Source organism: Drosophila miranda, chromosome 2 (assembly GCF_003369915.1).
Source record: "Drosophila miranda strain MSH22 chromosome 2, D.miranda_PacBio2.1, whole genome shotgun sequence".
Taxonomy (NCBI): Eukaryota; Metazoa; Arthropoda; class Insecta; order Diptera; family Drosophilidae; genus Drosophila; species Drosophila miranda.
The window spans coordinates 25985493-26009452 of NC_046675.1; the positions used below are offsets into that span (position 1 = coordinate 25985493).

General features: G+C 43.8%; 1 protein-coding gene across 5 annotated transcripts in view; it reads right to left on the bottom strand.

Moving 5' to 3' along the window:
• Window positions 1–914: 914 nt before the first annotated feature.
• Window positions 915–23960, bottom strand: part of LOC108155588 (insulin-like receptor) — a 50419-nt gene continuing 27373 nt past the window's right edge. For 4 of the 5 annotated variants that reach the window (XM_033390140.1, XM_033390138.1, XM_033390139.1 and 1 more), the window contains 11 exons: window positions 10872–12476; window positions 9177–9755; window positions 8944–9116; window positions 8605–8884; window positions 8085–8444; window positions 7789–8020; window positions 7513–7720; window positions 7319–7436; window positions 6570–7250; window positions 6197–6504; window positions 3481–6141 (listed from right to left, as the gene is read on the bottom strand). In XM_033390140.1, the coding sequence (XP_033246031.1) occupies window positions 3481–6141; window positions 6197–6504; window positions 6570–7250; window positions 7319–7436; window positions 7513–7720; window positions 7789–8020; window positions 8085–8444; window positions 8605–8884; window positions 8944–9116; window positions 9177–9755; window positions 10872–12168 (6897 nt within the window). In that variant the 5' untranslated portion in view covers window positions 12169–12476. Of the gene's footprint in view, window positions 6142–6196; window positions 6505–6569; window positions 7251–7318; window positions 7437–7512; window positions 7721–7788; window positions 8021–8084; window positions 8445–8604; window positions 8885–8943; window positions 9117–9176; window positions 9756–10871; window positions 12477–23960 lie in introns of all 5 variants that reach the window. The other variant, XM_017286498.2, reaches the window with a different exon arrangement.

The following is a 23960-nucleotide window of genomic DNA, read 5'->3' on the forward strand; positions in this document are numbered from 1 at the left end:
GACACAGTCTTTGCTATACATGTACGGGTCATCAAATTCCTTTGACCATCTCTTTATAAACCCAAGCACGCCCAAGCCCTTATTTACTATGGTAGAAAATTGTTCAGAAAACTTTAACTTGGCGTCTAACACCATGACTGAAAGTTATTGAGATCGGATTGCAAGCGACATTAAAGACAAATGTCCTTATACTGGACACAGAGCATACATGAGTACTCGAGAATATGTTAATACCGAAGGCAGGTAGAAGAGCGAAAAAAGTAAGGGGCCTAGATGGCTGCCCTGTGCTGTTCTAGAAGTAGCCTTAACTGGTAAGGACCATAACATACTGATTGAGTAACGGATACACGGGGCTCACAACGTTGCCGCTCGTCCCAGGGGACATCATAAACCAAATCTTCAGCGCCAGTTGTTTGTAGGAATCCTGAAAGTGAGCTCCCAATCTATTCCCTACAGAAGCTAATAAATACAGATAATAAATAGTAGGCACGAACATATAATATGTTATGTATGCATATGGCTGTTAAATAATATAGCAGTTGCTGTTTATTTGTATTGGTTTTTATTTAATTATTTGTTGTTGCTTATACAAACAGGAAACAATTAACTTAGCTTTATTTTTACAATTAGCTCTAATTAGAAATAATAAAAATATTGAAGCTTTTTGTTTTTTTTCTCCTTTTATGTTTTACAATCTTTATGTGTATTATTTAGTTTATAATAATTGGTTTAAATGGTAGTTTTCATATACATATATATATGTATGTATGCTTGTATGTGTGGGTATATACACTAAAGCAGCGAGGGGCAAGGAAGGGCGGGGCGGGGGCGGCGGCGACATTGGGGCCAAACTATCCTGAATATACGAGTATATCGCTATATAAGAAGTTGATATTTGGCGTTGTCGCGACTGCGCTCACATTTCCACTCTAACGTTGTATGTTACATTCAAAATTTAGTTAATTCAACTACTAAATATACATGTTACATAATGCTTTTGCTGCTTTGTTGTTTATATTTTTTATTTAATTTTATTTGTTTAATGTATAATTCCGTTAATTGTTTTTACGTTTCTTTCGCTCTATCGATCTCGCTTTAAGTTTACAATTTTCGTTAGAATTTCTCTTTCTTTCTTTTTTTTCTCTCATTTTATGTACATAAAAACAAAAGGAACTATATCTTTCAGTCTTTTTAGTGTGTGTGTGTGTGTGTGTGTGTGTGTGTGTGTGTGTGTGTTTGTGGGTGTATGTATGTGTCTGTGTAAATGTGTGGCGTGGCTGTGTCGGTGTGCATGTGTAGAATATCTATTGTTTCATTATGTATTTAGCATATTACATATTTTAATTAATTTAATTGTTTCGTTTTGTTTTTATTTTTAATTTTTATTTTTTTTTAATAGTTTTTTACTTCATTTTTCAGTGTAAATATCGCTTGCTTCCCAGTTTTGTTTATATAATTAGCACTAGTGTTTTCCTTTTTGTTTAATATTAGTTCAAGTGGTTTCTTCTGCACAATTGTTTTTACAATCTAAGCAATTTGTATAATTCATTTAAATATTTAGTGTGTTTCCTTGTTTCCGCTTTGCATCTATTAAAAAAGAAAAAGACACAGAAAAGCAGAATAAACGTTGCACATGCGCTCTCTGCTTTTGTTTTACGTTGCTTTGCTTTTGCTTTTTTCTTTTAGTTATTAAATATAAATTTTTGCGTGTATAGTTAAATATAATAATATAAAGAGCGAAGGCAAATATCGAATACTTTTGTTGTTGTTGTTGTTGTTTTTTCATTTAAAAATTCCATTTGTTGCAGTTGTTTAACGTTGCTGTTCTGGTTCTGGTTTTAAAAGAGAATGTTCTGTGTGTGGTTCTCGTAATGAAATGTGGTTATTGGGTTGATTGGGTTTTCTTTTGCTAGAATTCATAGAACTGTCAGGATAGTACACTCAGCAAAACATATCACGTTCAGTTCTTAAATAGGGCCCCATATATATGTAAATATATATGTGTGGGTGTGTGTGTGTGTATATATAATTTGTCTATTGTAAAATTAAGTTTTAAGAAAAAACAAAATCCGTCCGGTTTCTTGTTCATATTTGAGTTTATGGCGTATGGCAGATAATATTATCTAGGGTCTTCTAGTGAAAGATGTTCTTGTTGTACGGATGTGAGTCTATGGATGTGTGTTTTGCTTTGCTTTCTTCATCTACAGCTGTTACATAAAATGCTTTGCTTTTGCTTCTACTTTTAGTGTAGTATACAGACAGCATTAAAAACGACCAGCAGATTGTATACAATTATTTTATACTTATTTAGTATACATATATGTATATGATGCATCAGTTACTTAAGCTCTCAGTTTTTTTGACATTACGTTACGTGGTTTTCCTTATCCTCCTCTCCGCCATCTCCGAAGCTTGGCTTCAACAGAAATTAATTTAGAAAAGAAATGTAATTGAACAAAAGTTTTTGCGCCTCGGCCGCTCGCTTGATGGTTGCACATACACATCCGCCATCCAAATAGATTGGATGGTACTCCTCGCTCGCTCCTTTCAAAATTTACAAAATTCTATGTACAAACGACAATAAATATTACAATTATGAAATGTAAAAAGGGAGAAGAATCAGAGAAATATAAGAAACAATCAAGCAACACTTGGTAAAACAAAAAAAGGAGTAATCAGTATAAATATAAATATAAATTAAAATCCAAGCATTCAATTCTAAAATAAACGCACTAAAAACAATTGCTTGCATGCAGTAAAATTAGTTGAGTACATTTAGATATAGTGTGTGTGTGTGGGGGGGGGTATGTATATGTTGTATATATATCCGTTGGATCTCTCTGGGGGAGGGGGTATGGGGGGGGGGGTACAATTATAACTAGCTCTAGCTAAACTCAGTGAAGACAGTAGTTCTGTATTTTGTATTGCTTGTTTCTTGTGTAGTTTCTGTTTCGGTTTTCTCTTGTTCTGCTTGTTGTACATTTTCCATTATTTTTCTTTGCTATTTGCATTTTCCATTGAACGCGTTTTGGTAGGTACTAAAAATTATCATCATAATTATAAATATACATAACGTATAAGTAGAAGTAGTAGGTAATGGTTCATAATTCAATAATTTATAATTGGTAATTGGTAGAATTTGTATGTCTATTTAATCGGTACTTAGGTTGGTTGGTTGTTGGCTTTTGTACTTTTGTTATTTGCATGTAGGACTTGTTGTTTTTGCTTCGCTTTCGCTTTCTGTCTGTTTTTCTGTTTGTTTTGTATTGTGTTAACGGCTCTAGTTCATTGATTTAAACAAACAAAAACTGTCGTGTGTAAATACTAAACGAATACGTTAACATAAATAGGCTTAATCCGAAAATGATTACAGTTTATACATAGATGTGGGGGGTCCTAATCCTAATTGTTAATCGAAGCGAATTTACATTTCCCTTGGGCATCCATTTCCACTCTATTTACACTCTCGTCTCGTTCCGTCTACGCTTCACGTCCAATAAATCCATTGGGTGGCGGTGGTCGCGTCGAACTGCTCCCCTCCCGCAGCCAGTTCTCCTTCAGCAGGTTTGAAACATTGCTGGCCGCTGCAGCAGCTGCTGCTGCTGCTGCCGCCGCTCCAGAGTTCGCCGCTGCCGTGGGAGACTTTCGCGTCTGACTGACACTTCGACTGCGCTGAGGTTGCGGTTTGCTGACCGCCCGCTGCCTGGGCCTGCTCAGGGGCATGCGCTCCATTTTGATGTGCTCCACATGCTCATCATCCAGGTCCTCGTCGTCGTCGTCATCATCGTCCCCCTCCAGGTCGTTTTCGTCATCGGAGCTGCTCAGACGGGACTGTGGGGCATGCATGAAACCATAGCTTGGATTGGTGCTTATGACCAGCTCTGGCTCGCTCATCAGCACATAGTTGGGATTTTCGTTTGCCCCAGCATTGGAGTTGGAATTCCTCTGACTCTGTCCCTGCCCCTGTCCCTGTCCCGCACCCGTTGTGGGATGCATCATCTCGTAGTTGGGATTCGGACTGCTCGTAGTGAGTATCGTGGCTTGTTCGCTATCCGTTCGCTGGCTCCACGAGTTCCCTGGCGACCTGGTCGTCCCCCCACTCGTTATGGACTCGTCCAGTGGCCTGTAGTTGGGATTATCGCTGATAATGGTCGATGCCCCTCCGCTGGGCGTGGCGGTGGGCGTGTAGAAGCGCGGTGTGCCCGTGTAGCTGCCCGCAGAGCCACTGCCGCCGCTCTCGATGGTACCCAGATTGCCCATGGCCACCGGATGGCTGGTGAGGTTCGAGTTGCTGCTGGTGCTGGGTGCATTCGAGGCGCTGCTCTTGTAGCTTGCATTGCTGCCGCTCCGCTTGTGATTAAACAGATGCCGATTGAAGATGTTGGCCCTGTTCCGTAGCGTGTCGGCAACGACCCGTTTGAGGCTGGGACGGCCGCCACCGCCGCCGCTTGTGCCCGTATGGGAGCTGGCATTGGAGCTGGCCGCCGAAGCCGTCGAAGGCTGCAGGGAGGAGCCGCCTCCTCCAATCCCAATCACATCGTCGGGCATCGAGCTGCTCATAATGACAGGCTGGCGGGACTTTCGCGGAAGCAAATGCTGCTCCCCGCTCAGCTTCCCGCCTCCGCCACCGCCACCGGTGCTGCCGCTCCGGCTCGTCGGCAGCTCTGCAAAGTTCGGACTCGGATCGTAGATCTCGTACCCCCGATCGGCGGCCAAAGCCTCGGCATCCGGTTGGACATAGGCGGCCGCATCGTCGCCATGCGAGGCCCCCGCCGTGGGCATCGTCGACTGGGCATCGGGCGTGCTGCTTACAATGAATCCAGACTGCAGACTGAAGGGCGAGTGGGTGGCATGGTCGTCCACCAAAGCAATGGGACTCTCTGCGGGCTGGTCGAGGGATGAGTTGTGGTCCATGTTGGACTTGTAGCCCTGATAATCGCCCACCCTTAGCGGCGTGGTAGCATCCTCCTGGTCCTGGTCCAGCGGCACTGCCGCGAAGGCATCATTTTGACTCCTTTCCTTGCGCTCCTTTTCGCGATGCACCAGACCCGCCTCCGAGTGATAGAACGACACGGTCTTAAACTCCGAATCGGGACACTGCAGCTCCAAATACGCGATAATATCCAGGAAACTGGGCCTCGCTGACGGCCGATGGTGCCAGCAGCGATGCATCAGCTTGTGCAACACATCGGGGCAGTTCTCTGGCCGCTCCATGATGCCACCATCGATGACGTATCGCAGCACTTGTTCATTGGACAGGCCCTGATAGGGCTGTGCCGCCAGCGTGGCCATCTCCCAGAGCACCACACCGAAGCTGAAGACATCGCTTGAACTGGAATAGACGCCATCGCGCAGACTCTCCGGCGGCATCCAGCGTACGGGCAGCAGGCCCTTGGTGCCCTTGCGGTAGTAGTCCGTCTCGTAAACGTCGCGCGTCATGCCAAAGTCTCCGATCTTCACCGTCAGATCCTCGGCTACCATGCAGTTACGGGCCGCCAGATCGCGATGGACAAACTTCTTGGCCGCCAGGTAGGCCATGCCGTCGGCTATCTCGATGGCCATCTGATAGATGCGGGCATACGTGGGCGGATGGACATTCCCAGTGACGCCGATGCGGTTCAGATACGCCTGCATTGCTTCGTCCCGCTCCTCGGGCCGATGAGCGCGCAGATAAGACTTCAGATCGCCCTTCTTCATTAGCTCCATGACGACCAGGGCGGGCTGTCCACGCGAGCAGACGCCCAGCAGTCGGACCACATGGAACGTGTCAAACTCCTTCATCACACTGGCCTCGCTGAGGAAATTCGTCCTCTCCCTGTCGGTGGCATTCTCGTTGACAGTCTTGATGGCGCACTCCTTGTCGCCGCCACCCTGCAGCGATTTCAGTATGCCCTCGTACACCATGCCAAAGGAGCCCTGTCCGAGCGGCGCCAGCTGGATGATGTTCTCGCGCAGCACCTCCCAGTCGTCCGGTATGTACTGCATGCTCGCATAGAACGGATTCACGTCCGTGTTCATGTGCAGGTCGTTGGGACGGCCCTTCTTGCGCAGATGCCGCACATAGACCATCAGGCAGACAATCACCAGGACACAGACGATGCCCGAGAACCAGATAAAGTACTTCTCCAAGCTCAGTCGGGGCTGAAATCAGTGCGCTTAGATGGGAACTCTTACAAATAATGAACAAAAAACTCACCTGAACATTCATGTAGACAAAGTCCGAGTATATGCCCTGCCCTGCCAAGGAGTTGGCACGCACCCGAAAGCTATAGTTGCCCTCGTTCAAGTGCAGGGGATAGCCATCGGTGAGATTGAGAAAGTCCGCCACTAGGATGCACTTCTTCTCCTCCACCTGGTCGGGCTTCTGCAGGCGGTAGGCCAGTTCATAGGCCACAATATCGCCATTGGGATCGCTGGGCGGCAGCCAACGCAGCCGTACAGAGGATTGCGTGTTATTCGCGTTCTCCCGGGTCACAGTCAGATCGCGGGCCATGTCGGCATCGTCTAGAAGAGAGAGTAGAGAGAGGAGTTAGGGCTGAGAGGGGAGGCAATCGAGCAGCGTGTCTTACCCTTCCTGTTGGTCAGTTTGTAAATGGGATTCATAGAACTGCAAATGGACTCCTTGTCGTTGGGACCCGCTTTCTCGCGACAGGCCACCACAAAGATCGTGTAGAGGGTGAAATGCCTTAGCCTCTTGAACGAAAAGGTGGTCGTGTTGGCCCACACCTGGGCGCCGAGTACCTCGTAATAGTCACCGCTGGCCGACATCCTCGTCTCGTTCACCCAGGCCTCGGGATCCACAATAGTCGGTGTGGATATGTTCAGGGGCTCGTCCTTGAGGGCACGAACATGGCGCGACAGGAAGCTCCCGCCCAGCAAATCGAACGCAGACTCAAAGTCAATGTCCCGTCGCCGTCGGATGGCATTACCGGGTCCACTGCCATCGTCAATGCTGTTGCCGCCACCCAGAGCGGAGGGCAGCAAGCCCACGACTGCTCCTGCAGCTGCACCTGCTCCTGTACCAGCCTTTCCCTGCGCCTTCTTGGGCGATGGCACGTAGATAAAGTTCTGCAATGCGTTCTCAAACTCCATCTGTGCGTGTATCCTGCGATCGTCCTGGTCACGGTCGGTGGTCTTTCTGCTACCCTCCTCGCATTTGCAATCCCCCTCGCGTGTTAAGGGGTCCGGCGGGGTTTTCTCTGCCGGCGTTGGGGCCACAATCACCTCATTGTCAACGGCCTTGGCAATGGCTGTGAATGGAATGGGAAGTGGCTTAGAAAATACATATATATTTTTCGGCAATAAAATCTTCACTCACGATCCACGCAGTAGTTCCGTTGTGGGGTATCCTTGGCCGTCCGTATGGTGAGCTCTGCTTTCACAAAATAACGCGTTAGCTTGCTGTACGGATACCGTGGGGGATTCCAGTTGACTTGCTGCAAACGAATGGCACATGGAAAGGAGTTAGTGGCAGTAAAACCCCATCCCCAGTCCGCCCCCCATCATACTCACAATTTCCGAACTGGACACCGAAGTGGCCGTGATGGCCGGCACCATCGAAGGCTGGGCAGGCATTGTACGAAAATACATGACATCGCTCTGGCCATTGGTCGACTCCGAGGAGATGGCCATGGTTCGAACATAGAAAGCATACTGCGTGTAGGGTATCAGATCAGAAAAAATGTGGCCAAACACCTTGATGGGATCGCTGACGGTCCATCTGCACAAAAAGAGTCAAAGGAACGAGTCAATCAGGGAGTCTCTCTGGAAGTAAAATAGTATCCGCACCTGTCATCGCATGGCTGGTAGCTGCTCTTTGTGGCATTGCCATAGGGATCGATCATGTGATAGAACTGAAAGCCAATAAAGGCTCGCGGATCCTTAAAAAATATCGATGTGTTGCTTATCGTCTTGTTCGAGCCCACTGGATCGCCTAGGATTACGGATTTCGGATCGACCTTCACAAAGGCCGTTCGGGGCCGGGTGCCCTCTACCGTAACCAGTATCTTTGCGGTGCCACCTGTCAAAAGAGGGTAAATTTCTGTTTTTGTTTTTTCCACCCTCCAGCTCCATTCTCCACTCACATGATCCTCGATTGCCGTTCGAATCGGTGGCCACTTCGCTCTTGTTGAACGACTCCGGCTTGGAGGCCATCATGGGCCTTAGTTCGTTGATCGTCGACACGCACAGCTTTCGATTGAAGTGAAAGAACACCCCACCATTCCGTATATACACCGTCTGATTGGGCGCCCAGATCTCCTCCAGATCGTTATTCTCCAGCACATACAGGGCGTACAAATTCTCCAGCATTGGGGCGCCGCGTATCTCCCGCAGGGCCTTGAAGAATCGCAATGAAGTGAGGCCATAGGTGAGATGCACCTTCAGGTAGGTCTCTATCGTATGCACCGATGCCAGTCCAAACTCCAGAGCCTCCATAATGTGTGCTGTAAATGTATAAATCGATCAATCAATCAGTAGCCGGCAGACACTCAGAGGCAGACTTAAACCAAAGTTACAGCGCACGCCCCTCTGTCACCGGGGAATCACGGAAAACCCCACCATAGAAACGCTTTTTGGTGATTCCAGATCTTTGCCTAAACTTACATCTTCCCTCGCGCTTGATGCTGATTGTGAGGCCGTTGTTGGGTCCGATTTTGGTGCAGCCATGAAAATCCCTCGCCCGCACCAGACTATCAATCAGTTCTCCCTCGCAGGTCTTCTCGCACTGGCCCTGACACTTGACGCAGGTGCTGTTCTCCATTTGATAGCCCTTGGGGCAGCGTGTGGTGCACTGTCCATTGTAATGGGCCAAAGGCATCTCCTTAGTCTCGTACTTCGTGCCAATCTGTTCGCACATTTCGGCCGTGATGCAGCGTCTGTCGTACTGTCGAAAGATCGTTTCAATTAGGATCGGAAGCCCTTTCTTGAACACGAAAAACTTACCCGATAGAACCCCTCTGGACAGGTGTCCACACACGTGGTGTTGTGGATCGACAGATAGCGACAGCTGATGCAGTCATTGTGGCCATTGTTGTCCCTGATGCAGCCACCCAGACAGGCCTTGTTGCAGCAGGTGTGCTCGTCGATGCAGTTATTGCGGCACTCCTTGGGGCATACTGGAAGGGAATGATATCTTCAGAGATTGCTCAAACCTCAAGGATTTGTTAGCCACTTACTCGTCTGACAGGACTTGGTGTCCCAGCAGTAGCGCTTGTGATCCGGATACTCCTTGCAGCTGACGCTTGGTTCGCCGCCGTTGGCTCCATTCATCTCCTGGACGTCTCCGCCCTTGATCTCGCCCGGGCACTTGGGGCAGGTGGCCTCATTGCGATTGGTTTGCAGCACCACCTCCGACTTGGTGGCATTCTCAGCCATGATGTGCAGCCAATTGACAGTGTGCACAAAGCACAGTGACGGATTCTTCTCGATCCGCACCCCCCCATTGGCGATGGCCCGCAGCTTGGACAGTCCCAGGTCCTGCAGATCACGATTTGAGTAGACCACCAGGGCGTACCCATCGAACAGTATGTTGCCGCGTATCACGCTCAGATTGGGGAACACCTTCGACAGCGACACCAGATTGTTCACCCGATACACGAGCACGTATTCGGTGACCTCCGTCAGCTGCGGATACGACTCGTTCAGATGGTCGGCATCGTTGATCAGGGTGATGAGCAGGAAGCCCTCTATGATGGTGCAGTTCGAGAGCTGACTGAACTCCCTCGCGGTATTTCGAATGTCCATCGATTTGCACGCTGAAGAAATGAGAAAAATACGCATTTAGAGGAGGTTTTTTAATTTAGTATTTAATTTTGTTTTCTTTCTCGGATCGATTGTGATTTGTTGTTGGAATGTTTTGACCGAAAAGTAAGACTTTGGTGCGTGTCTTTTGCGCGTCGAATACTGTGTATACTGTTGTTGGATTCTGGGACCGACTCATCTGCCCAAGACATTGACGAACAGACAAGGCCGAGTAGTCAACTCAATTTGAACGAAATATTATGCATGCTTCTTTTAAAATGTATTGTTTGAATTGATCGCCGCGAAAACCACTTTTATTTATGTCCCGTGCGACTACCTTGGTTTTGGCAAACATCTCGGAAACGAATAGTTGGCCAAAATCGACCTTAGAGCCGATTATATGTAGGTCTAATCAAGAGCTACTTTATAATGGATTGAAATGCTTACGATTGCCCTGTTGGACATCATGGAAGTGCCCATATTATTATTATCTTTTTTATTGATAATAACAAAGTTATATAGGTTTTTTTAATTTGATTTTTTATTTTCTATTTTTTACTTTTATATTTTTGTATTCATTTATTTTTATTTTTTTGCATGCCCAATACTCAAAAAGAGTATAACATCCAGAAGGAAGCGTTTCCGACGCTATAAAGTATATATATTCTTGATCAGCATCAATAGCCGAGTCGATAGAGCCATGCCTTCTCGTCTGTCCGTCCGTCCCGATGAGCGCCAAGATCTCAGCGGCTATATGGACGAAAATCTGTAGCATTCACAAGTGGCTATGCTTCGTGCAGTGTGCGCCCTTTGGCGGAGGAGAGCCATACTGACTGAGTATCGGGTATACATGCATTTTAGAGTCAACGTTCTAACTCTTTATTTTTTTACATTTGTATTATATTTAATTTTTTTTTTTATTATTAATTTATTTGTTTTTATTATGTTTTTTTTATATTATTTTTTTTTTTATTAATTTATTTATTCTTATTAACTTTTTAATATTTTTTATATTAGTTCATTATTTTATTCTTTTTTTTGTTATTTAATTCCTTTGTTTTGATATTTTGATCTCGTTGGACTTTTCGGTGGAAATGATCATGCGTACATACATTTAAACTATAACTTACTTCTTTCGTTGTGTGACAATCGTATTTGATCATTGGGCTTGCCACTGTTGCTGTTGCTGTTGCTGCCGCTGCTGCTGCCGCTGCTGCTGCCGCTGCTGCTGCTGCTGCTGCTCGCTCGACGTAATCGCAATTCAATTCTTTCGGATATATCGCTCTGCGGTTGCTGACGCTGCTCTTGTAAATGTTCTTGGGGTTGTTCCTGGTAGAGCTCATCTGGTTGCAGTTGCAGTTGCATGGCTGTGGTGGCATGCATGGCCATCAGACCAGTGGCGAATATCCAGACCAGCCTTGGTCTCCAAAAATGATGATTATGACGACGATGATGATGATGTTGATGTTGGTGCTTGTGATGAAATCGTTGACGTTGCTGTCGTTGAACTTGTGATGTGGCACGTTTACTCCCTAGTTGTTGTTGTTGTTGTTGTTGTTGATTATGTATAGAATTATATTTGTTGTATTTTTTACGGCTTAAACTCAGTCTTGTTGTGGTTGCTGCTGATATTGTCTCTAACAGCAATAGGAATTTTGTATAATTTACAAATTTTTGTTTTAGTTGGTTTTGTGGCTCCTGCTGCTGCTGCTGCTGCTGCTGCTGCCTTCGACGTCGCTTTGTGAATATGGCACTATTCTGCATGAGCAGCAGCAACGATTGCAGCGTTCTCAGTATATTGTGGCAATTGCTATAAATATTGAAGTGTTCCTGCAGTAGCCGTCGATTGTTCTTTGTGTTGTTTCTATAATCATCATCATATTCATCATCATCATCGTCATAATTTTGGATGCATTCAAATTTACGTTTATGCTCGAAATACGTTCTGCAACCACAGGCGCAGCAATATATTGGTTCTTCGCACCAAAACCTTAGTTTTACTAATTTAAATTCAAATTCACTGCTTGCAGGGGAACTGCTTGATTCCTCGGATGACTCAGCTGCCGCTTTTGCTGTTGACAATGTCGCAGATTCTGATGCTGCTTCTCCTGCAGTCGTTAAGCAGCAGCCACACGTCCCCTCAGTCATTTGTTGCCGACACAAGACACAAATGTTGTGGGGCGGCGATAATGTTAATGTGGTTGCTGTTGCTGCTCCGATGTTTTCTGTTGTTGTTGTTGTTGTTGTTTTTGTTGTTGCTGTTTTAGCTAATACCTCATTTGTTGTCGTTATTGCATAATTATTGCATAATGCATTATTTTCCAAACAATTTTTCTTCAATCTTTCCCTTTTCGTCGTCCACTTTTCCTCCCTACCAGACACTGACGTCAGCGTCGCTGCTGACGTCTCCTCTTGGATATTTAACATCTCTCGTTGCTGTTGCTGGTGTTGTTGTTGTTGTTGTTGCTGTTTTTGTTATTGTTGCGCTGAAGTATTCTTTTTAATTCCCTTAGCAATATGTTGGTTTGGGTCTGCCGGCCCCGCTAGGTAATCATTGTGACCCGCTCTCGCACTCTGCAGGCCCACTGCTTGCCCTATGGTTGGACCGTAATTAGACTCTGGTCTCCTACTTCTTTTATGCGTGTATGACGTCTTAAATGGCGCTACGGTCTACCAGTACGTTCTGGAATGGTATCTGCTGTTGTTGGAGAGTCGCTGACGCGCGACTGCTGTAACTGTAATGAGAAAACAGAGTGTGGAAATTTTGTTGTTAATTCTTTTTGCTTTGCTTTTTAGAGAAACTTAGAAATAGAGAAACAATAGCAATAATTTTATGCGAAAAAGGGCGCCAAGTGCTCGACACACGTGTCGCTATCGGCGTCAATGGATCGGAGGGGGGTAAGGTGCGGTAATGGGGATCATGACGGCCCGGCCGGCTGTCGCACGAACCTACTGTAAAAGTTTGTGTGTGTGTGTGAGTGAGCGAGCGAATGTGTTCCGCTACATCTTAAGCGTGTATGACATTTTATAAATGCACGACTCACTTCTTAAAATTCAACTGACTGACTGAATTAATGACGGGAGAGTTATCAGTTTTATTTTTCTTTAAATTAATTTTATACCATGTTTTTCCTAATAAGTGTCATGCAGGATTACCGTGCTTACGACATACATAGTTTATCCAGAATTGGCCCAAAAGTATGCAATGGAAGCAACTCTAGGGAATCGCGAAATCGATTTGATGGTGCTTTTGTATTCACATGATTCCAGATGAAAAAATTTCATTATTTTTGCCAAGAAATGACCATTTTATCTATTTCATTTATTAAATTTTAATAAAACAACAACAACAAAAAGTGAAGAGGCACATTCGATCAGCTGAGAGCATTCGATACTCTGGCCTTCAAATAAGTTTATGCGGAGAACAAAAAAATAAGAATAAATAAAAACGGCAAGCATATTGTAGCTTTCGATCGCGGTCTCTCTATCTCTCTTCCTCCCGGAGCCGCTATTGCTGGCATTGACGTTTGTTTGCGTGACGCGTGTGTCGGCAAAGCAGAGTGAAAAAGCCGGCAAGGAGCAGCGCAGCGCAGCTCAGCGCAGTCGAGTTGTAAAAACGTAGTAAAGAGAGTCCCCTGCAAGAGTGTGTGGCTGTGTGCGCTTACTACGTTGTAATTCATCAACGTCTGTTACTGCTGCTGCTGCTGCCACACATTTTACAGGGTGCCCCTCAGCTTTTGTTTCGGGGCGTATCAGCCCCAAACAGAATGCGACTGCGTGCAAAATGGGGCTGGCAGGAGAAGGAAAAGTAGAAGATGGCATGAGCATGACCACTACCACCACCACCACCCAATATTGTGTGTAGTTGGTTCTGCTTTTGTTGCAGTAGTACAAATTCTGCTGCGTAGTTGAAAACATAGTAGATGTACATATGTACATACATACGCACACTCCCTCTCTCATTTATACAACTTTGTTCTTGTTTTTTTGCACACATTTTTCTAGCCTGCCGCCCAAAAAGAACGCACACACATACATACATGTACGAGCATACAAAGCTCTCTCTCTCTCTGTATCTCTCTCTCTTTCGCTGCATGAGAACTGCTCTCTCTATCCACGTTGGACTTGCTCTCTTACGCACACGCTCTCAGCTAATGCTGCTTGTTTATTATGCTTTATTTGTTGTTCTTGTTGTTGTTGCTTTTATTGCGCAGTAAAAAATAATACACTGAACAAATGACAGACCAAAAGCAAATGTCGCGCTATAAATACATAAGAAAAAACTCAACTAAAATAATTAAATGCTTATAACACACAAAACTAAAAGCCCTCACAGCAAAAAAACAAAAAAATAAATATTAAAATGAAGTTTAAACTGAGCAAAGAGCCAGGCCGAAAGAGAGGGCTGGCTGCTGGAGTCAAAGCAGATTAGAGAGAGTATGTACATATAATCACAGAAATCCTACGTTAATTGCAATTTCCAAAGTTTCCGAAGTCATCGTACCCTCTGCAAGTGCATGGAAATAAACTAAAGCAGACCGCCATGACACCTGCCCTCCGCTCGCTAAAACTGCAAGCAGTGCGGATGGGTGGCCGGGCTCTCAAACTGTATAAACATTGTGACCCAGATTTCTTGAAAGTTTTATCTCATTAGGGAAATGCTGTCTGAAGACAACAACTAAATAGAGAGTCGACACAAGCGAACACTTCCGGACTTACACATACACAACAAACATTATCGAGATCCGAGCTGACGATGAATAGCTATACCAGAGAAAGGGTTACTGTCCTCTCTCCTCATAAACATCAAAATATAACAAGTGCTCGACGTCCAAGCAGATCGTTTTGTTGTTTAATTTCGTTTAACGCGGCCTCAGGCGCCACCGTGCACGCGCCTCGTAAAAAGTGTAAAGGTGCAATTGGCACGCTTAAATGCCATTTGTGCTTTTTTTTTTAAATATCATTTTTCGTAGTTTTGTTTTGTTTGTTGTTTCTTTCCTTTTCAAAGTGCAAAACGAAAAATGGCAAAACATGGATGGATTTAGATGAATTACACTGCTTGCTTACACTCTCCTGCACTGTGCTATGATTTCCATGGAACTGCTTGAGACCATATCGAGAGTTCTGTGAGAGTAGGCATTTTAGGATTCCTTTTTTCTTTCGACCAGAATCAAACTATTGAGCAAACTACTAAGACGTCTTGGCAACATTTTACTCTTCAAACTGTACTGCTTTCACCCATAAATCAACATCTACAATATGATCAATAAAACTGCTTACGATGAACTGCTTGTGCTCCCACACTCGCTGCACTCACCACGTTCACTGCTTGCCAAGCAGCACTTGCTTGCAACAAATAACCCGCACACCACAAAAACCCGCAAATGTTGGTTAAAAAACTAAAACACTAAAAATGCAAATACAAATAATTCCAAGAAATTTACCAAATAAAATCGATTGTTACGCACGCGCTGTACTTTTACATTGCCCTGAGTCATGGGCAACAACCACAGCCCAAGCAGCAGCAGCCAAGTCAGACGGCAGAAATAGTAGTACATAACAGCAATATTAATTATAATAATTATAACAATAATAATAACAACATTAGCGACAACAGCACCGGCAGCGGCTGCGGCTGCGGCTGCGGCCACAGAATGCCAGAGGAGAGACCCGGAGACCAAAAGATCCGATCCGACCAACCTCTCCGACCAAAAGCCAACAACATTCCAATCCGACACAAAGTTGCCAGACCAGTTAAGAAGCAAGAATGACAAACAACACAACAGAAAAACAAAAACAAAAAAAAAATACAAAAACAGAAACAACAGTAACAGAGCCAGAGCCAGCGACAGAGACAGAGACAGCAGCAGGCAGGCAGGCAGAAAAATGAAGAAGTGGAAGAGACAGAAAGAAACCCCCAGAGCCTCGAATGCATGAAATATTTCTTATGCTCCAAATCCGACGCCAATCACTGTTCAAGTTTCTTTTATTTTCCAGATATTGTCGGTCTTTTCTACTGATATCTCAAAAACAATCAAATTATCGGATTATGATAAGCAAAAGATCGTGGCAGACTTTATGGGAGGAAGATGTGGCGTGGTGGATGATATCTACGCCCAGGGCGAAACCTGATTTCCAAACATCCAAATCAACTCGATCGAGAGCTCTTCTGATTATATATGCATCTATTTAAATTAAACATTTTTGTCCCCTAGTGGGGTGATCGCCGAGACTCAAAGTCGTTTTGGCTCCGAACTTCCCATTCATAATATCTCAATTCTACTGATTTGTCACATCATCTTCATCATGATGATTATGAGACGTTGATTCCATAAGCCTTTACCATACATTTTTGTAATATTTAGTAATATTTTAAAGCTTTTATTGTTAAGTAAATATTCAAGAGATAATTGGAAAGCACTGGGGAGCACTACTGAGGGGGAAGCACCACAGACAGATTTCACCATACTCGTACTCGTGTTCGTATTTTCATTGCAGCACCTGACGTGGACGTGGACCTCTGTATCTATGTATATCTGTATCTGTATCTGTATAGATCGGACCGACCGACCCATCATCATGACGTTCTCTGGTCACATGTGGCGCCTGTGTACTCGTATCTACAGCACAGCTGGCATACAGAATCTGTCCAGTCATTTCCAGAACTTAGATCTGGCAATTTGATTTCCGTTCCAGCCAACTAAAAAGTGTACTAGTCACTTAAATAGTTCTATTTTTTAGTTGGTGACTTCTATTTTGTGTCAGTGTGTGTGCGATTCTCTATTGTTTTGCTTGATATGGTCTGCGGTTTAGTGAGAGGACGGGAATGGCAGCAGGTATGGGCAGGGTAGGGCAGAACAGGCCCAAACGTATCGCGAGGTGCGAGTTCCAGATAACCAACGTGACGCCGCCTCACGCGAGATAAATAACTTGGCTCCAGAGAGAAAGAGAGCGAGAGAGAGAGCGAAGGAGGTGACAGAAAGAGAGAGAACGAGGAGAGAAACTTTTGCTAATAACAAATATTAAATGCTACTAAAAGGGGGCCAAAATATATATCGTACAAAGATATTTGTCAATGTATTTTACGTGCAACTGATAATATTAGACCCCCCCCCTCTGGAATGGAATGAAGGTAGAGACCCAATTAAACAAATTAGTTGGGGGTGTTAGAATTATGATGAATGATTTCCTCATTGAATCTAGGGGATTAAGGATAGCAAAGATAGTCGAGCGTATACGACGCTCTCAGAGCTCCCACATTATGCAGAGATTCCTGCAATTCCTGCAAAAGATAATGACCAAAACAGCATACATTGCGTGTACATGAAACGACACATTGATGGTCAAAAGCGTGATTTTTACTATTATTAGTGGACTGCCCACTATGGATCTAATGGATAAAGAAAGCGAACTAATGAAGTGTTTACGAAGGATAGTCATAGCTGATTGCTATGCTATAGCTTAAAAGCAGAATCAAGACAGAGGACCCTTGACTTTGATGTGAAAATAGAATGGAAATAAAATGGATGAACGCTATTCTGTTTGTCTTTTGCTCTAGACTTTTTGCAACAACTTTTTAGTCTCTTTGAGTTCCCAAACAAGTTGTCAATTTTTCCCTCCAAAAAAGTCCATTCCGTGAGGGGGTTTTCTTTCTTTTCTGTCGCTTGGTTCCACTTTCAGTAATCTCTGTAAATAGGCTGCCAACCAGAACAAGCGCACATTTCCTCGACTCCCGGGGGGCTTGCTTGGGTATGCATTTGCCCAATCTAGTCAACGTTCTTTTTTCCTCTTTTACGACAAACAATTGCCCTGAAATAATGGCCGTTAATTTCAAATGAATTCATGCCATAAAAATGAGTAAAAAGTGCCCTGTGGGTGGGTGGACTCTTTGCGCCGTGCCAGGCAGTGTTCCCGATTCGAAGTGGTTTTATAGGAGCTGCGGTAGCGCGGCATTACTTGAAAGAAGTCGTTAAATAAATGGTGGGGGTTCATTGTACGATTTGAGGGGAAACACTCGGAAGTTTGTTGGAAAGAGGACGATGCGGGAAGCATAATCATGATGTGGTATGAGGGAAATTTATATATAAAAATCACTAAATTTTTAATAATCTTTGGGAGTACTTATTGAAAAATTTAAGAGCTTATTTTTTCCCAAATGCTGCAGAGATTTATGCTGCGGCGACCGGCGCCAGAACGGTGGAGACCAAGGCTCTGGACCGAGAATGCAAAGACAAAATACTCGCAAAATGTGTCTGAGAGCTGCTCGACTCGAGTCTACATGGTAAGAACTTTTTGTTGATGTGCCCAATGCAAAAGACAATACCCCCATAATTACCCATCGGCCATCCAAGTGTAGGACAGTGTTTTTTTTTGTATAATTTATGAATTGACTTGCTTGGCTAGTCACCGATTGATTTCTTTTTATTTTTCTCTTTTTTTAAGAGTGAATTTCTCATTTACTGAATGCCGTTGCTGCTCGTTGTGGTTGCTGCTGCTGTTGATTGGACGCATTTCAATGGCACTCCACTTCGGGCGGCAAAAACCACACGACTCTACTCGACTCGACTCTGTCTCGTGGTTTGTTTGTTTGCACGTCCATTCATAAACTCGTAAAAAATGAATCGAAAACAAACAAAACCGCATACAACAAAAATTCCAATAAAATTTTCATTAACACACAGAAAAAAAGAGAAGAAAAAAAACCGAAATTCCACGAAATAGAAAACCCAACGAAAATGGGGAGATCCGTTTCGAAAAAAAAACGAACATAAAACGTAACCAAGCATACCCAAAACATAGCAAACCGCCGTCGGTAGGCCTAGCCCAAAAAACCCGTCGAACCCCCCAATCCATTCCACACCACACTCCATTCGGATCGAATCCAAAGAGTCAAACCATTACAAGAGACACCTGCGAAAACGCAGAAATAATAATGAAATGCCAGTGCGCTCTACAAGAAATTAACTACGATACGTGAGCATACAAAGTAAACGGTTTTTTTTCGGGGCATTCCACATTCCACATTCCACACGCACACACAAAAACACGCAGCGCAGCGCAGCGCAGCACGCAGCAGAGAAAAGACGAAAGCGGGCTGGAAATTCCAAGATCATGACGTATGTGTGTATTGTACGCAGAATGTCATGTCGTGTCATGGATGCCAGTCAATCCGCCATGGCGATGATTTTACATTCTACATTCGACGTTCGTAAAACATACAATCTAGGTATGGGACGATGGACTACATAGAGATGAGAGAGACTAGAGACTAGAGATGGACAGGGAATAGAGCCATTTGGGCTCCACCTTTCCTTAAATTCCCTACTCTACAATTCCTTTAAGAGCTCCAACCTTTGCACATCTCCAACACATACGTCGAACAATCGGTAAGCGTGTCACCAATAAATACACTCCACCGATAACAAGCATAGAGAGCCATCATCATATCGGAAATCTATTAAGTTATGGCGAAGAAAACAACTGATTAAAAATACAAAATACCGATGTCTGTGCGTGAGCCAAGTCACTGACGCGCCCGGCTGTCGGCGTGAGCGATAGGCGGCCAATTGGAGATGTCATACGATAACGATAGCAGCCAGGACTGAGATTTCCGATTGGAGCAAAGCACACAATCAATGGTCGTGCATCTAGTACGTGGCTTAAGAAGTCATATCGCTTGATTTATGCAAGTGATTGATCAATCCCCTAAACAGATCCCCTATCACATACCACCTATCGTCTCTTGACGATCCTTCAACATTTATTAGAGTCCCAAAGCCTAATCCTAGCGATACTTTCATTCTCGTGACTTTCACCATTTTCTATAGCCGCAGACCTCGTCCATATCACATGACCGAAACCGGTAAAGCTCCAGGAGAGCCTTGTGACAATCCCAATAAGCAGTCACGTTCGTATCAAAATACATTGTTGATTGCACACACCGTATTTTTTCTTTTCTTGTTGTTTTTATCGCGTCAGACGAGTATTTCACACACGTCATCACCATCATCATCATCATCACCCCAGAGATTGGGGGTACGATCCATCCTTGGGGTATGATGCACTGCCGTTGTTTTTCCAGTTGCACTTTTACTACGATTGTGCAAACCCCACCAACACAGATGCACGGCTCGCATATATGTTTGTTCAATGAATTATTATTATTCAGCCGATCGACAGGCAGAGCCATTGAATTTCACAATAACAATAACAAGATAAGAGGTAACCCCGTACCGTTCATTCCGTTCCGTTCCATAGGCCCATAGTAGTGCCATTCGATTGTTCCCCTGAAAATAATGATACGGACCAAAGTTCGTTTCCAATTTATTAGTTAAAAAATTTCCTAGAAATTCAGAGGATTAGTGACGGGAAGTAAGTCCCCGGCCATATCGTAAATAGTTCTCCAAAAATATTTGCGCTCAATCACCATTCCTGATGGCAGGTGGTGTTGGCTCCACTTTAAAAGTGTTTTGTGGATGCGAAATCAATGAAAAGCATTCATAAAGTAACCCCTCCTACTGTTCCCAACTTCCCCATATACATATATATAGAAGTGTTTTCCTATGACAAATATTGCCGTAGTACTACTCGGAATGGAATGAGCAATTCGTATGTCATTTCCGGTTATGTTTCCGCCTCCCGATTCTTTTGATCTATTTATTTTGTTCGTAAAACAGCAGGGCTATAAGGGCTACAAAAAAACTCTAAATTGTGGATTGATGGACTACTCGATACCTAAGACTTTTCCACTTCAGCTTTTCGTTGAGCTTAAATTTTGAATTTGTGAATGCATTCATTTAATCTTCATTAAGATCAAAAATATCTCGAGGCCGTAAGATTTGTATAAACAAAATGAGCCGACTGCTGAATATATTTAACTAATTTAATCGTTAAAATTAAAGATTCTTCGTCACAGGTTTCGGTCTTGTTATCGTTTCCATCTTGATTGCTGATCAAGCATACCAGATAATTGATCGATGGAATTATGCCAAACGATTCCAAAGATCACTTAAGGACCAGTTATCAGTCCTATATTATATACCCTCGGAAACGCTGGGTAAAACGGAAACACGTTGATAAAATAGGTATTTGGGAACACTCCGTCCCCCCCGAATGATTCAGTGTATGTCATGGATATATTTCTACAACAAATTTATGTGGAGTATCAAGTAAATAAACTCGAACTTTGGCTAGTTTCGTGGACAATCAATTGCAGTCTTTATGCTTTTGACAGGAGAGCCTGTCTGATACTGGCCGTAACTAACGATTAAATACCGCATACCATTTCTATACCGCATAATCTATAGTCAACTATTTTTTGTTTACTTAGTATTTTCATTGGAATTCGGCACATTTTGTGGTTGGTTATTTTCATTTACTTGGGATTGTGCTGGCCAGGCCGGCCATCGGGTATCCCTTCTCAGAAGCCATCGATTTACTCGATAATAATTAATATTCTCTTGGATGGATTGCAGCTGGGAGCTTGACAATCTGTTCTATGAATCAGCGGGAAAAGGAGTGCGAATGATGTCTTGGAAAATATTCTTAAACCACCAGTTTCCCTGCTGGGTTTATTTGTTAATTTATTTCAATATCTATTATTAACCCATTTTTCACAGTTAAAACACACATATTTAGAATATTTCGCAATAAATTATATTTTATATTATTTTATGTTGTATTATCGATAGTTGCTTTCGTAGAATTTCCAGAGTTGTTTAGTTTCCCGTTTCTTTGTGTCCAAGTCGGTTTATTTTTAATTAACTTTAATGAAAATCCGTTAACTGCTTTAAATTCCCCCGATATGGGGAAAACAAGTTTCGCCGATCAATTGAATCGTGTGAAATATCTCGTTTCACTTTTTCCCTCCGTTTCTGTTGTAGTTTCATAATGTTTAGTAATTAAAGCTTTGGCAATAATACAGCGCCGGTTCAGCCCCCTAGCCACAGCCCCAACCACAATACCAATACCGATGCCACTTCCAGTAGTGATTAATTATTGTAGTAGAAGGAGAAAACGTACCAAAAATCATGCTATACATGGATCGAAGGCCTTGGGGTTTACTAGTTCCGGTCTCTGCAGAGCCCCAGCCCTTCTATGAGGTGTCTCTCCTCTTCTATATCTGTGCTTCTATATCCTTTCCAGTTTTGTTGTATTGACTTGCGGTTTGGAGGTCCGAGTACAAGTCAAAATCCGCTTTGGCTTATACAACATTTTTGTGGTTTTGTTGTTTATCAAGGTGTTAAATACGTTTGTACACGGCCACAGACACGCGGCCCGCACACACACAAACACACATTGTCATCACTGAATGAATGGGGGGCCCGGGCCCACACACACGACGTGCGACGACTACGAGTACAAGCACAAAGCCGGCCCCGGGCTGGGTCGGTAACGCTGTCGATCCTCTCTCTCTGCCTCTCTCTTAGACTGGGCCGGCACTCTCTCTCTCCTCAGTACTGGCCAAACGAGATGACTGTAGATGCATACAGGAGGAAATAGTTTTGAGCATCTGTGCCTTATCTATGATCTATTCTAACCACAAATATATTGTAATTCTTATAATAAAAAAGCTATATTTGTAAATGTATTTTATGCTTTCTGTGAACTCTCTTCGAAGATGGGAAATTGTTTTACTTTTATCTCTTTTGTATTTACAGTAATTTTGTGACTAGTTCCTTATGCAAATAAATATAGTAGATAAATAAATATAAATATATCATGCAAATGTATCCCTTTACGTTGGTGTTTAATTGTGTCTAGACCATTTTATTTATTGATCTCGAATAACCATTCATATTCGGTATTCAGATCCGAATGAATGCTGATTTGCATATCAATTCCTAGAACTCTTGGATATTCTTTCCCCCGCCATCTATGATCTTTTTTGACGTTGAGGTTGACTCACAGAAGGAATGCTTTGGGAATGGGAATGGGAACTCTCTCAGTGGGCCACCAGAAAGTGCAGTTCAGTCTCCTCCCCGTTTAGACAGTGTTTAAACGCTGCTCTTCTCTTTGTCTCGCTCTTTATCTCTGTCGCTGGTCATACATATGTGTGAATGAATGCAGCAACAGTCAGGCCGCTGCCGCTGCCGCAGCGAGTAGCGTAAGAAGCACAAACAACAACAACAAAAGCGAGGGAACGATGAACATCAAGTGAATGAAATTTTTTAGCGCTTTGTTTCCCTTTTTTTTTCTCTTTCTGTGTGTAATGACATTTTCAAGTCTCCGACCCTCGGCTCTGACGCTCAGTGTATGCGTGTGTGCGGGTGTGGGTGTGTGTGTGCGTGTCTGACTTTTGAGTGTGGAATGCAAGTGAGTAAACAACGATAATTGTCTGAGGGGAAGGAGGCAACAACAGCAATAACGTTTTAATAGAAAATATGATTTGATAAGCTTTCGTCTCTCTCTCTCCCTAATCTAGACATGGGCATTTCCCCTCTCTGCAATCCCCAATCCCCAATCCCCAATTCTACCCTCCTTTGCTTCTGCTTCTGCTTTTCATAGGGTTAGCCAACATTTTATTTGGTTACACTTATTATTTATGATTCGTTTCGTTTCGTTTCACTTCTTCCTTCCATCCATTGCCCAACATTTGACGTGCGACTGCTGGAATGTGCATTGCACAAGGGGCCTGGGGGCTGGGGCCTGGGGCCTCTGCCCCCTCCCGCTCCCATCTGTATCTGTGTATCTGTGTGTGTGTGTTGTTGTTTGATTTTGGTATTTGGAAGTTATCAATGAAATTGTGTTTTCCCTCGGCTCCGGGCCGTGAGTAGAGTAAAATTGTAGTTATTCGATTTCATTCACGGGCGTTTTTTTTTTGGCCCCAATTCGGGGGACCCCGTACTATGCCACAGACCGGAAAAAACCGAAATCTGTTATTTACCTATTTGTTTAGTGCGGGGGGAAGGGGACGGGGTGCCATATCGGTTTTCTTATCGCTACTACGCGCCTCTCCCCCCCTCTTTCGTGGCTGCATTTAGAGCTCTCTATCTCTCTCTCTCTCTTTCACTCTCTCAACACATCATTCGATCCATGGTGGAAGGCAAGTGTCAACAATTTATCCCATTCATGGGAATAAATATGAATGAAATTGTATAGATTCCGAATCTGAGGTCTCAAATGATTCCATTCATTTATCGATTCATGGATCCTTTCTTTTAAAGGATTAGCCCTTTATAAGATCCTCCCCTTTATATGGATCTATAATCTATAGTCTC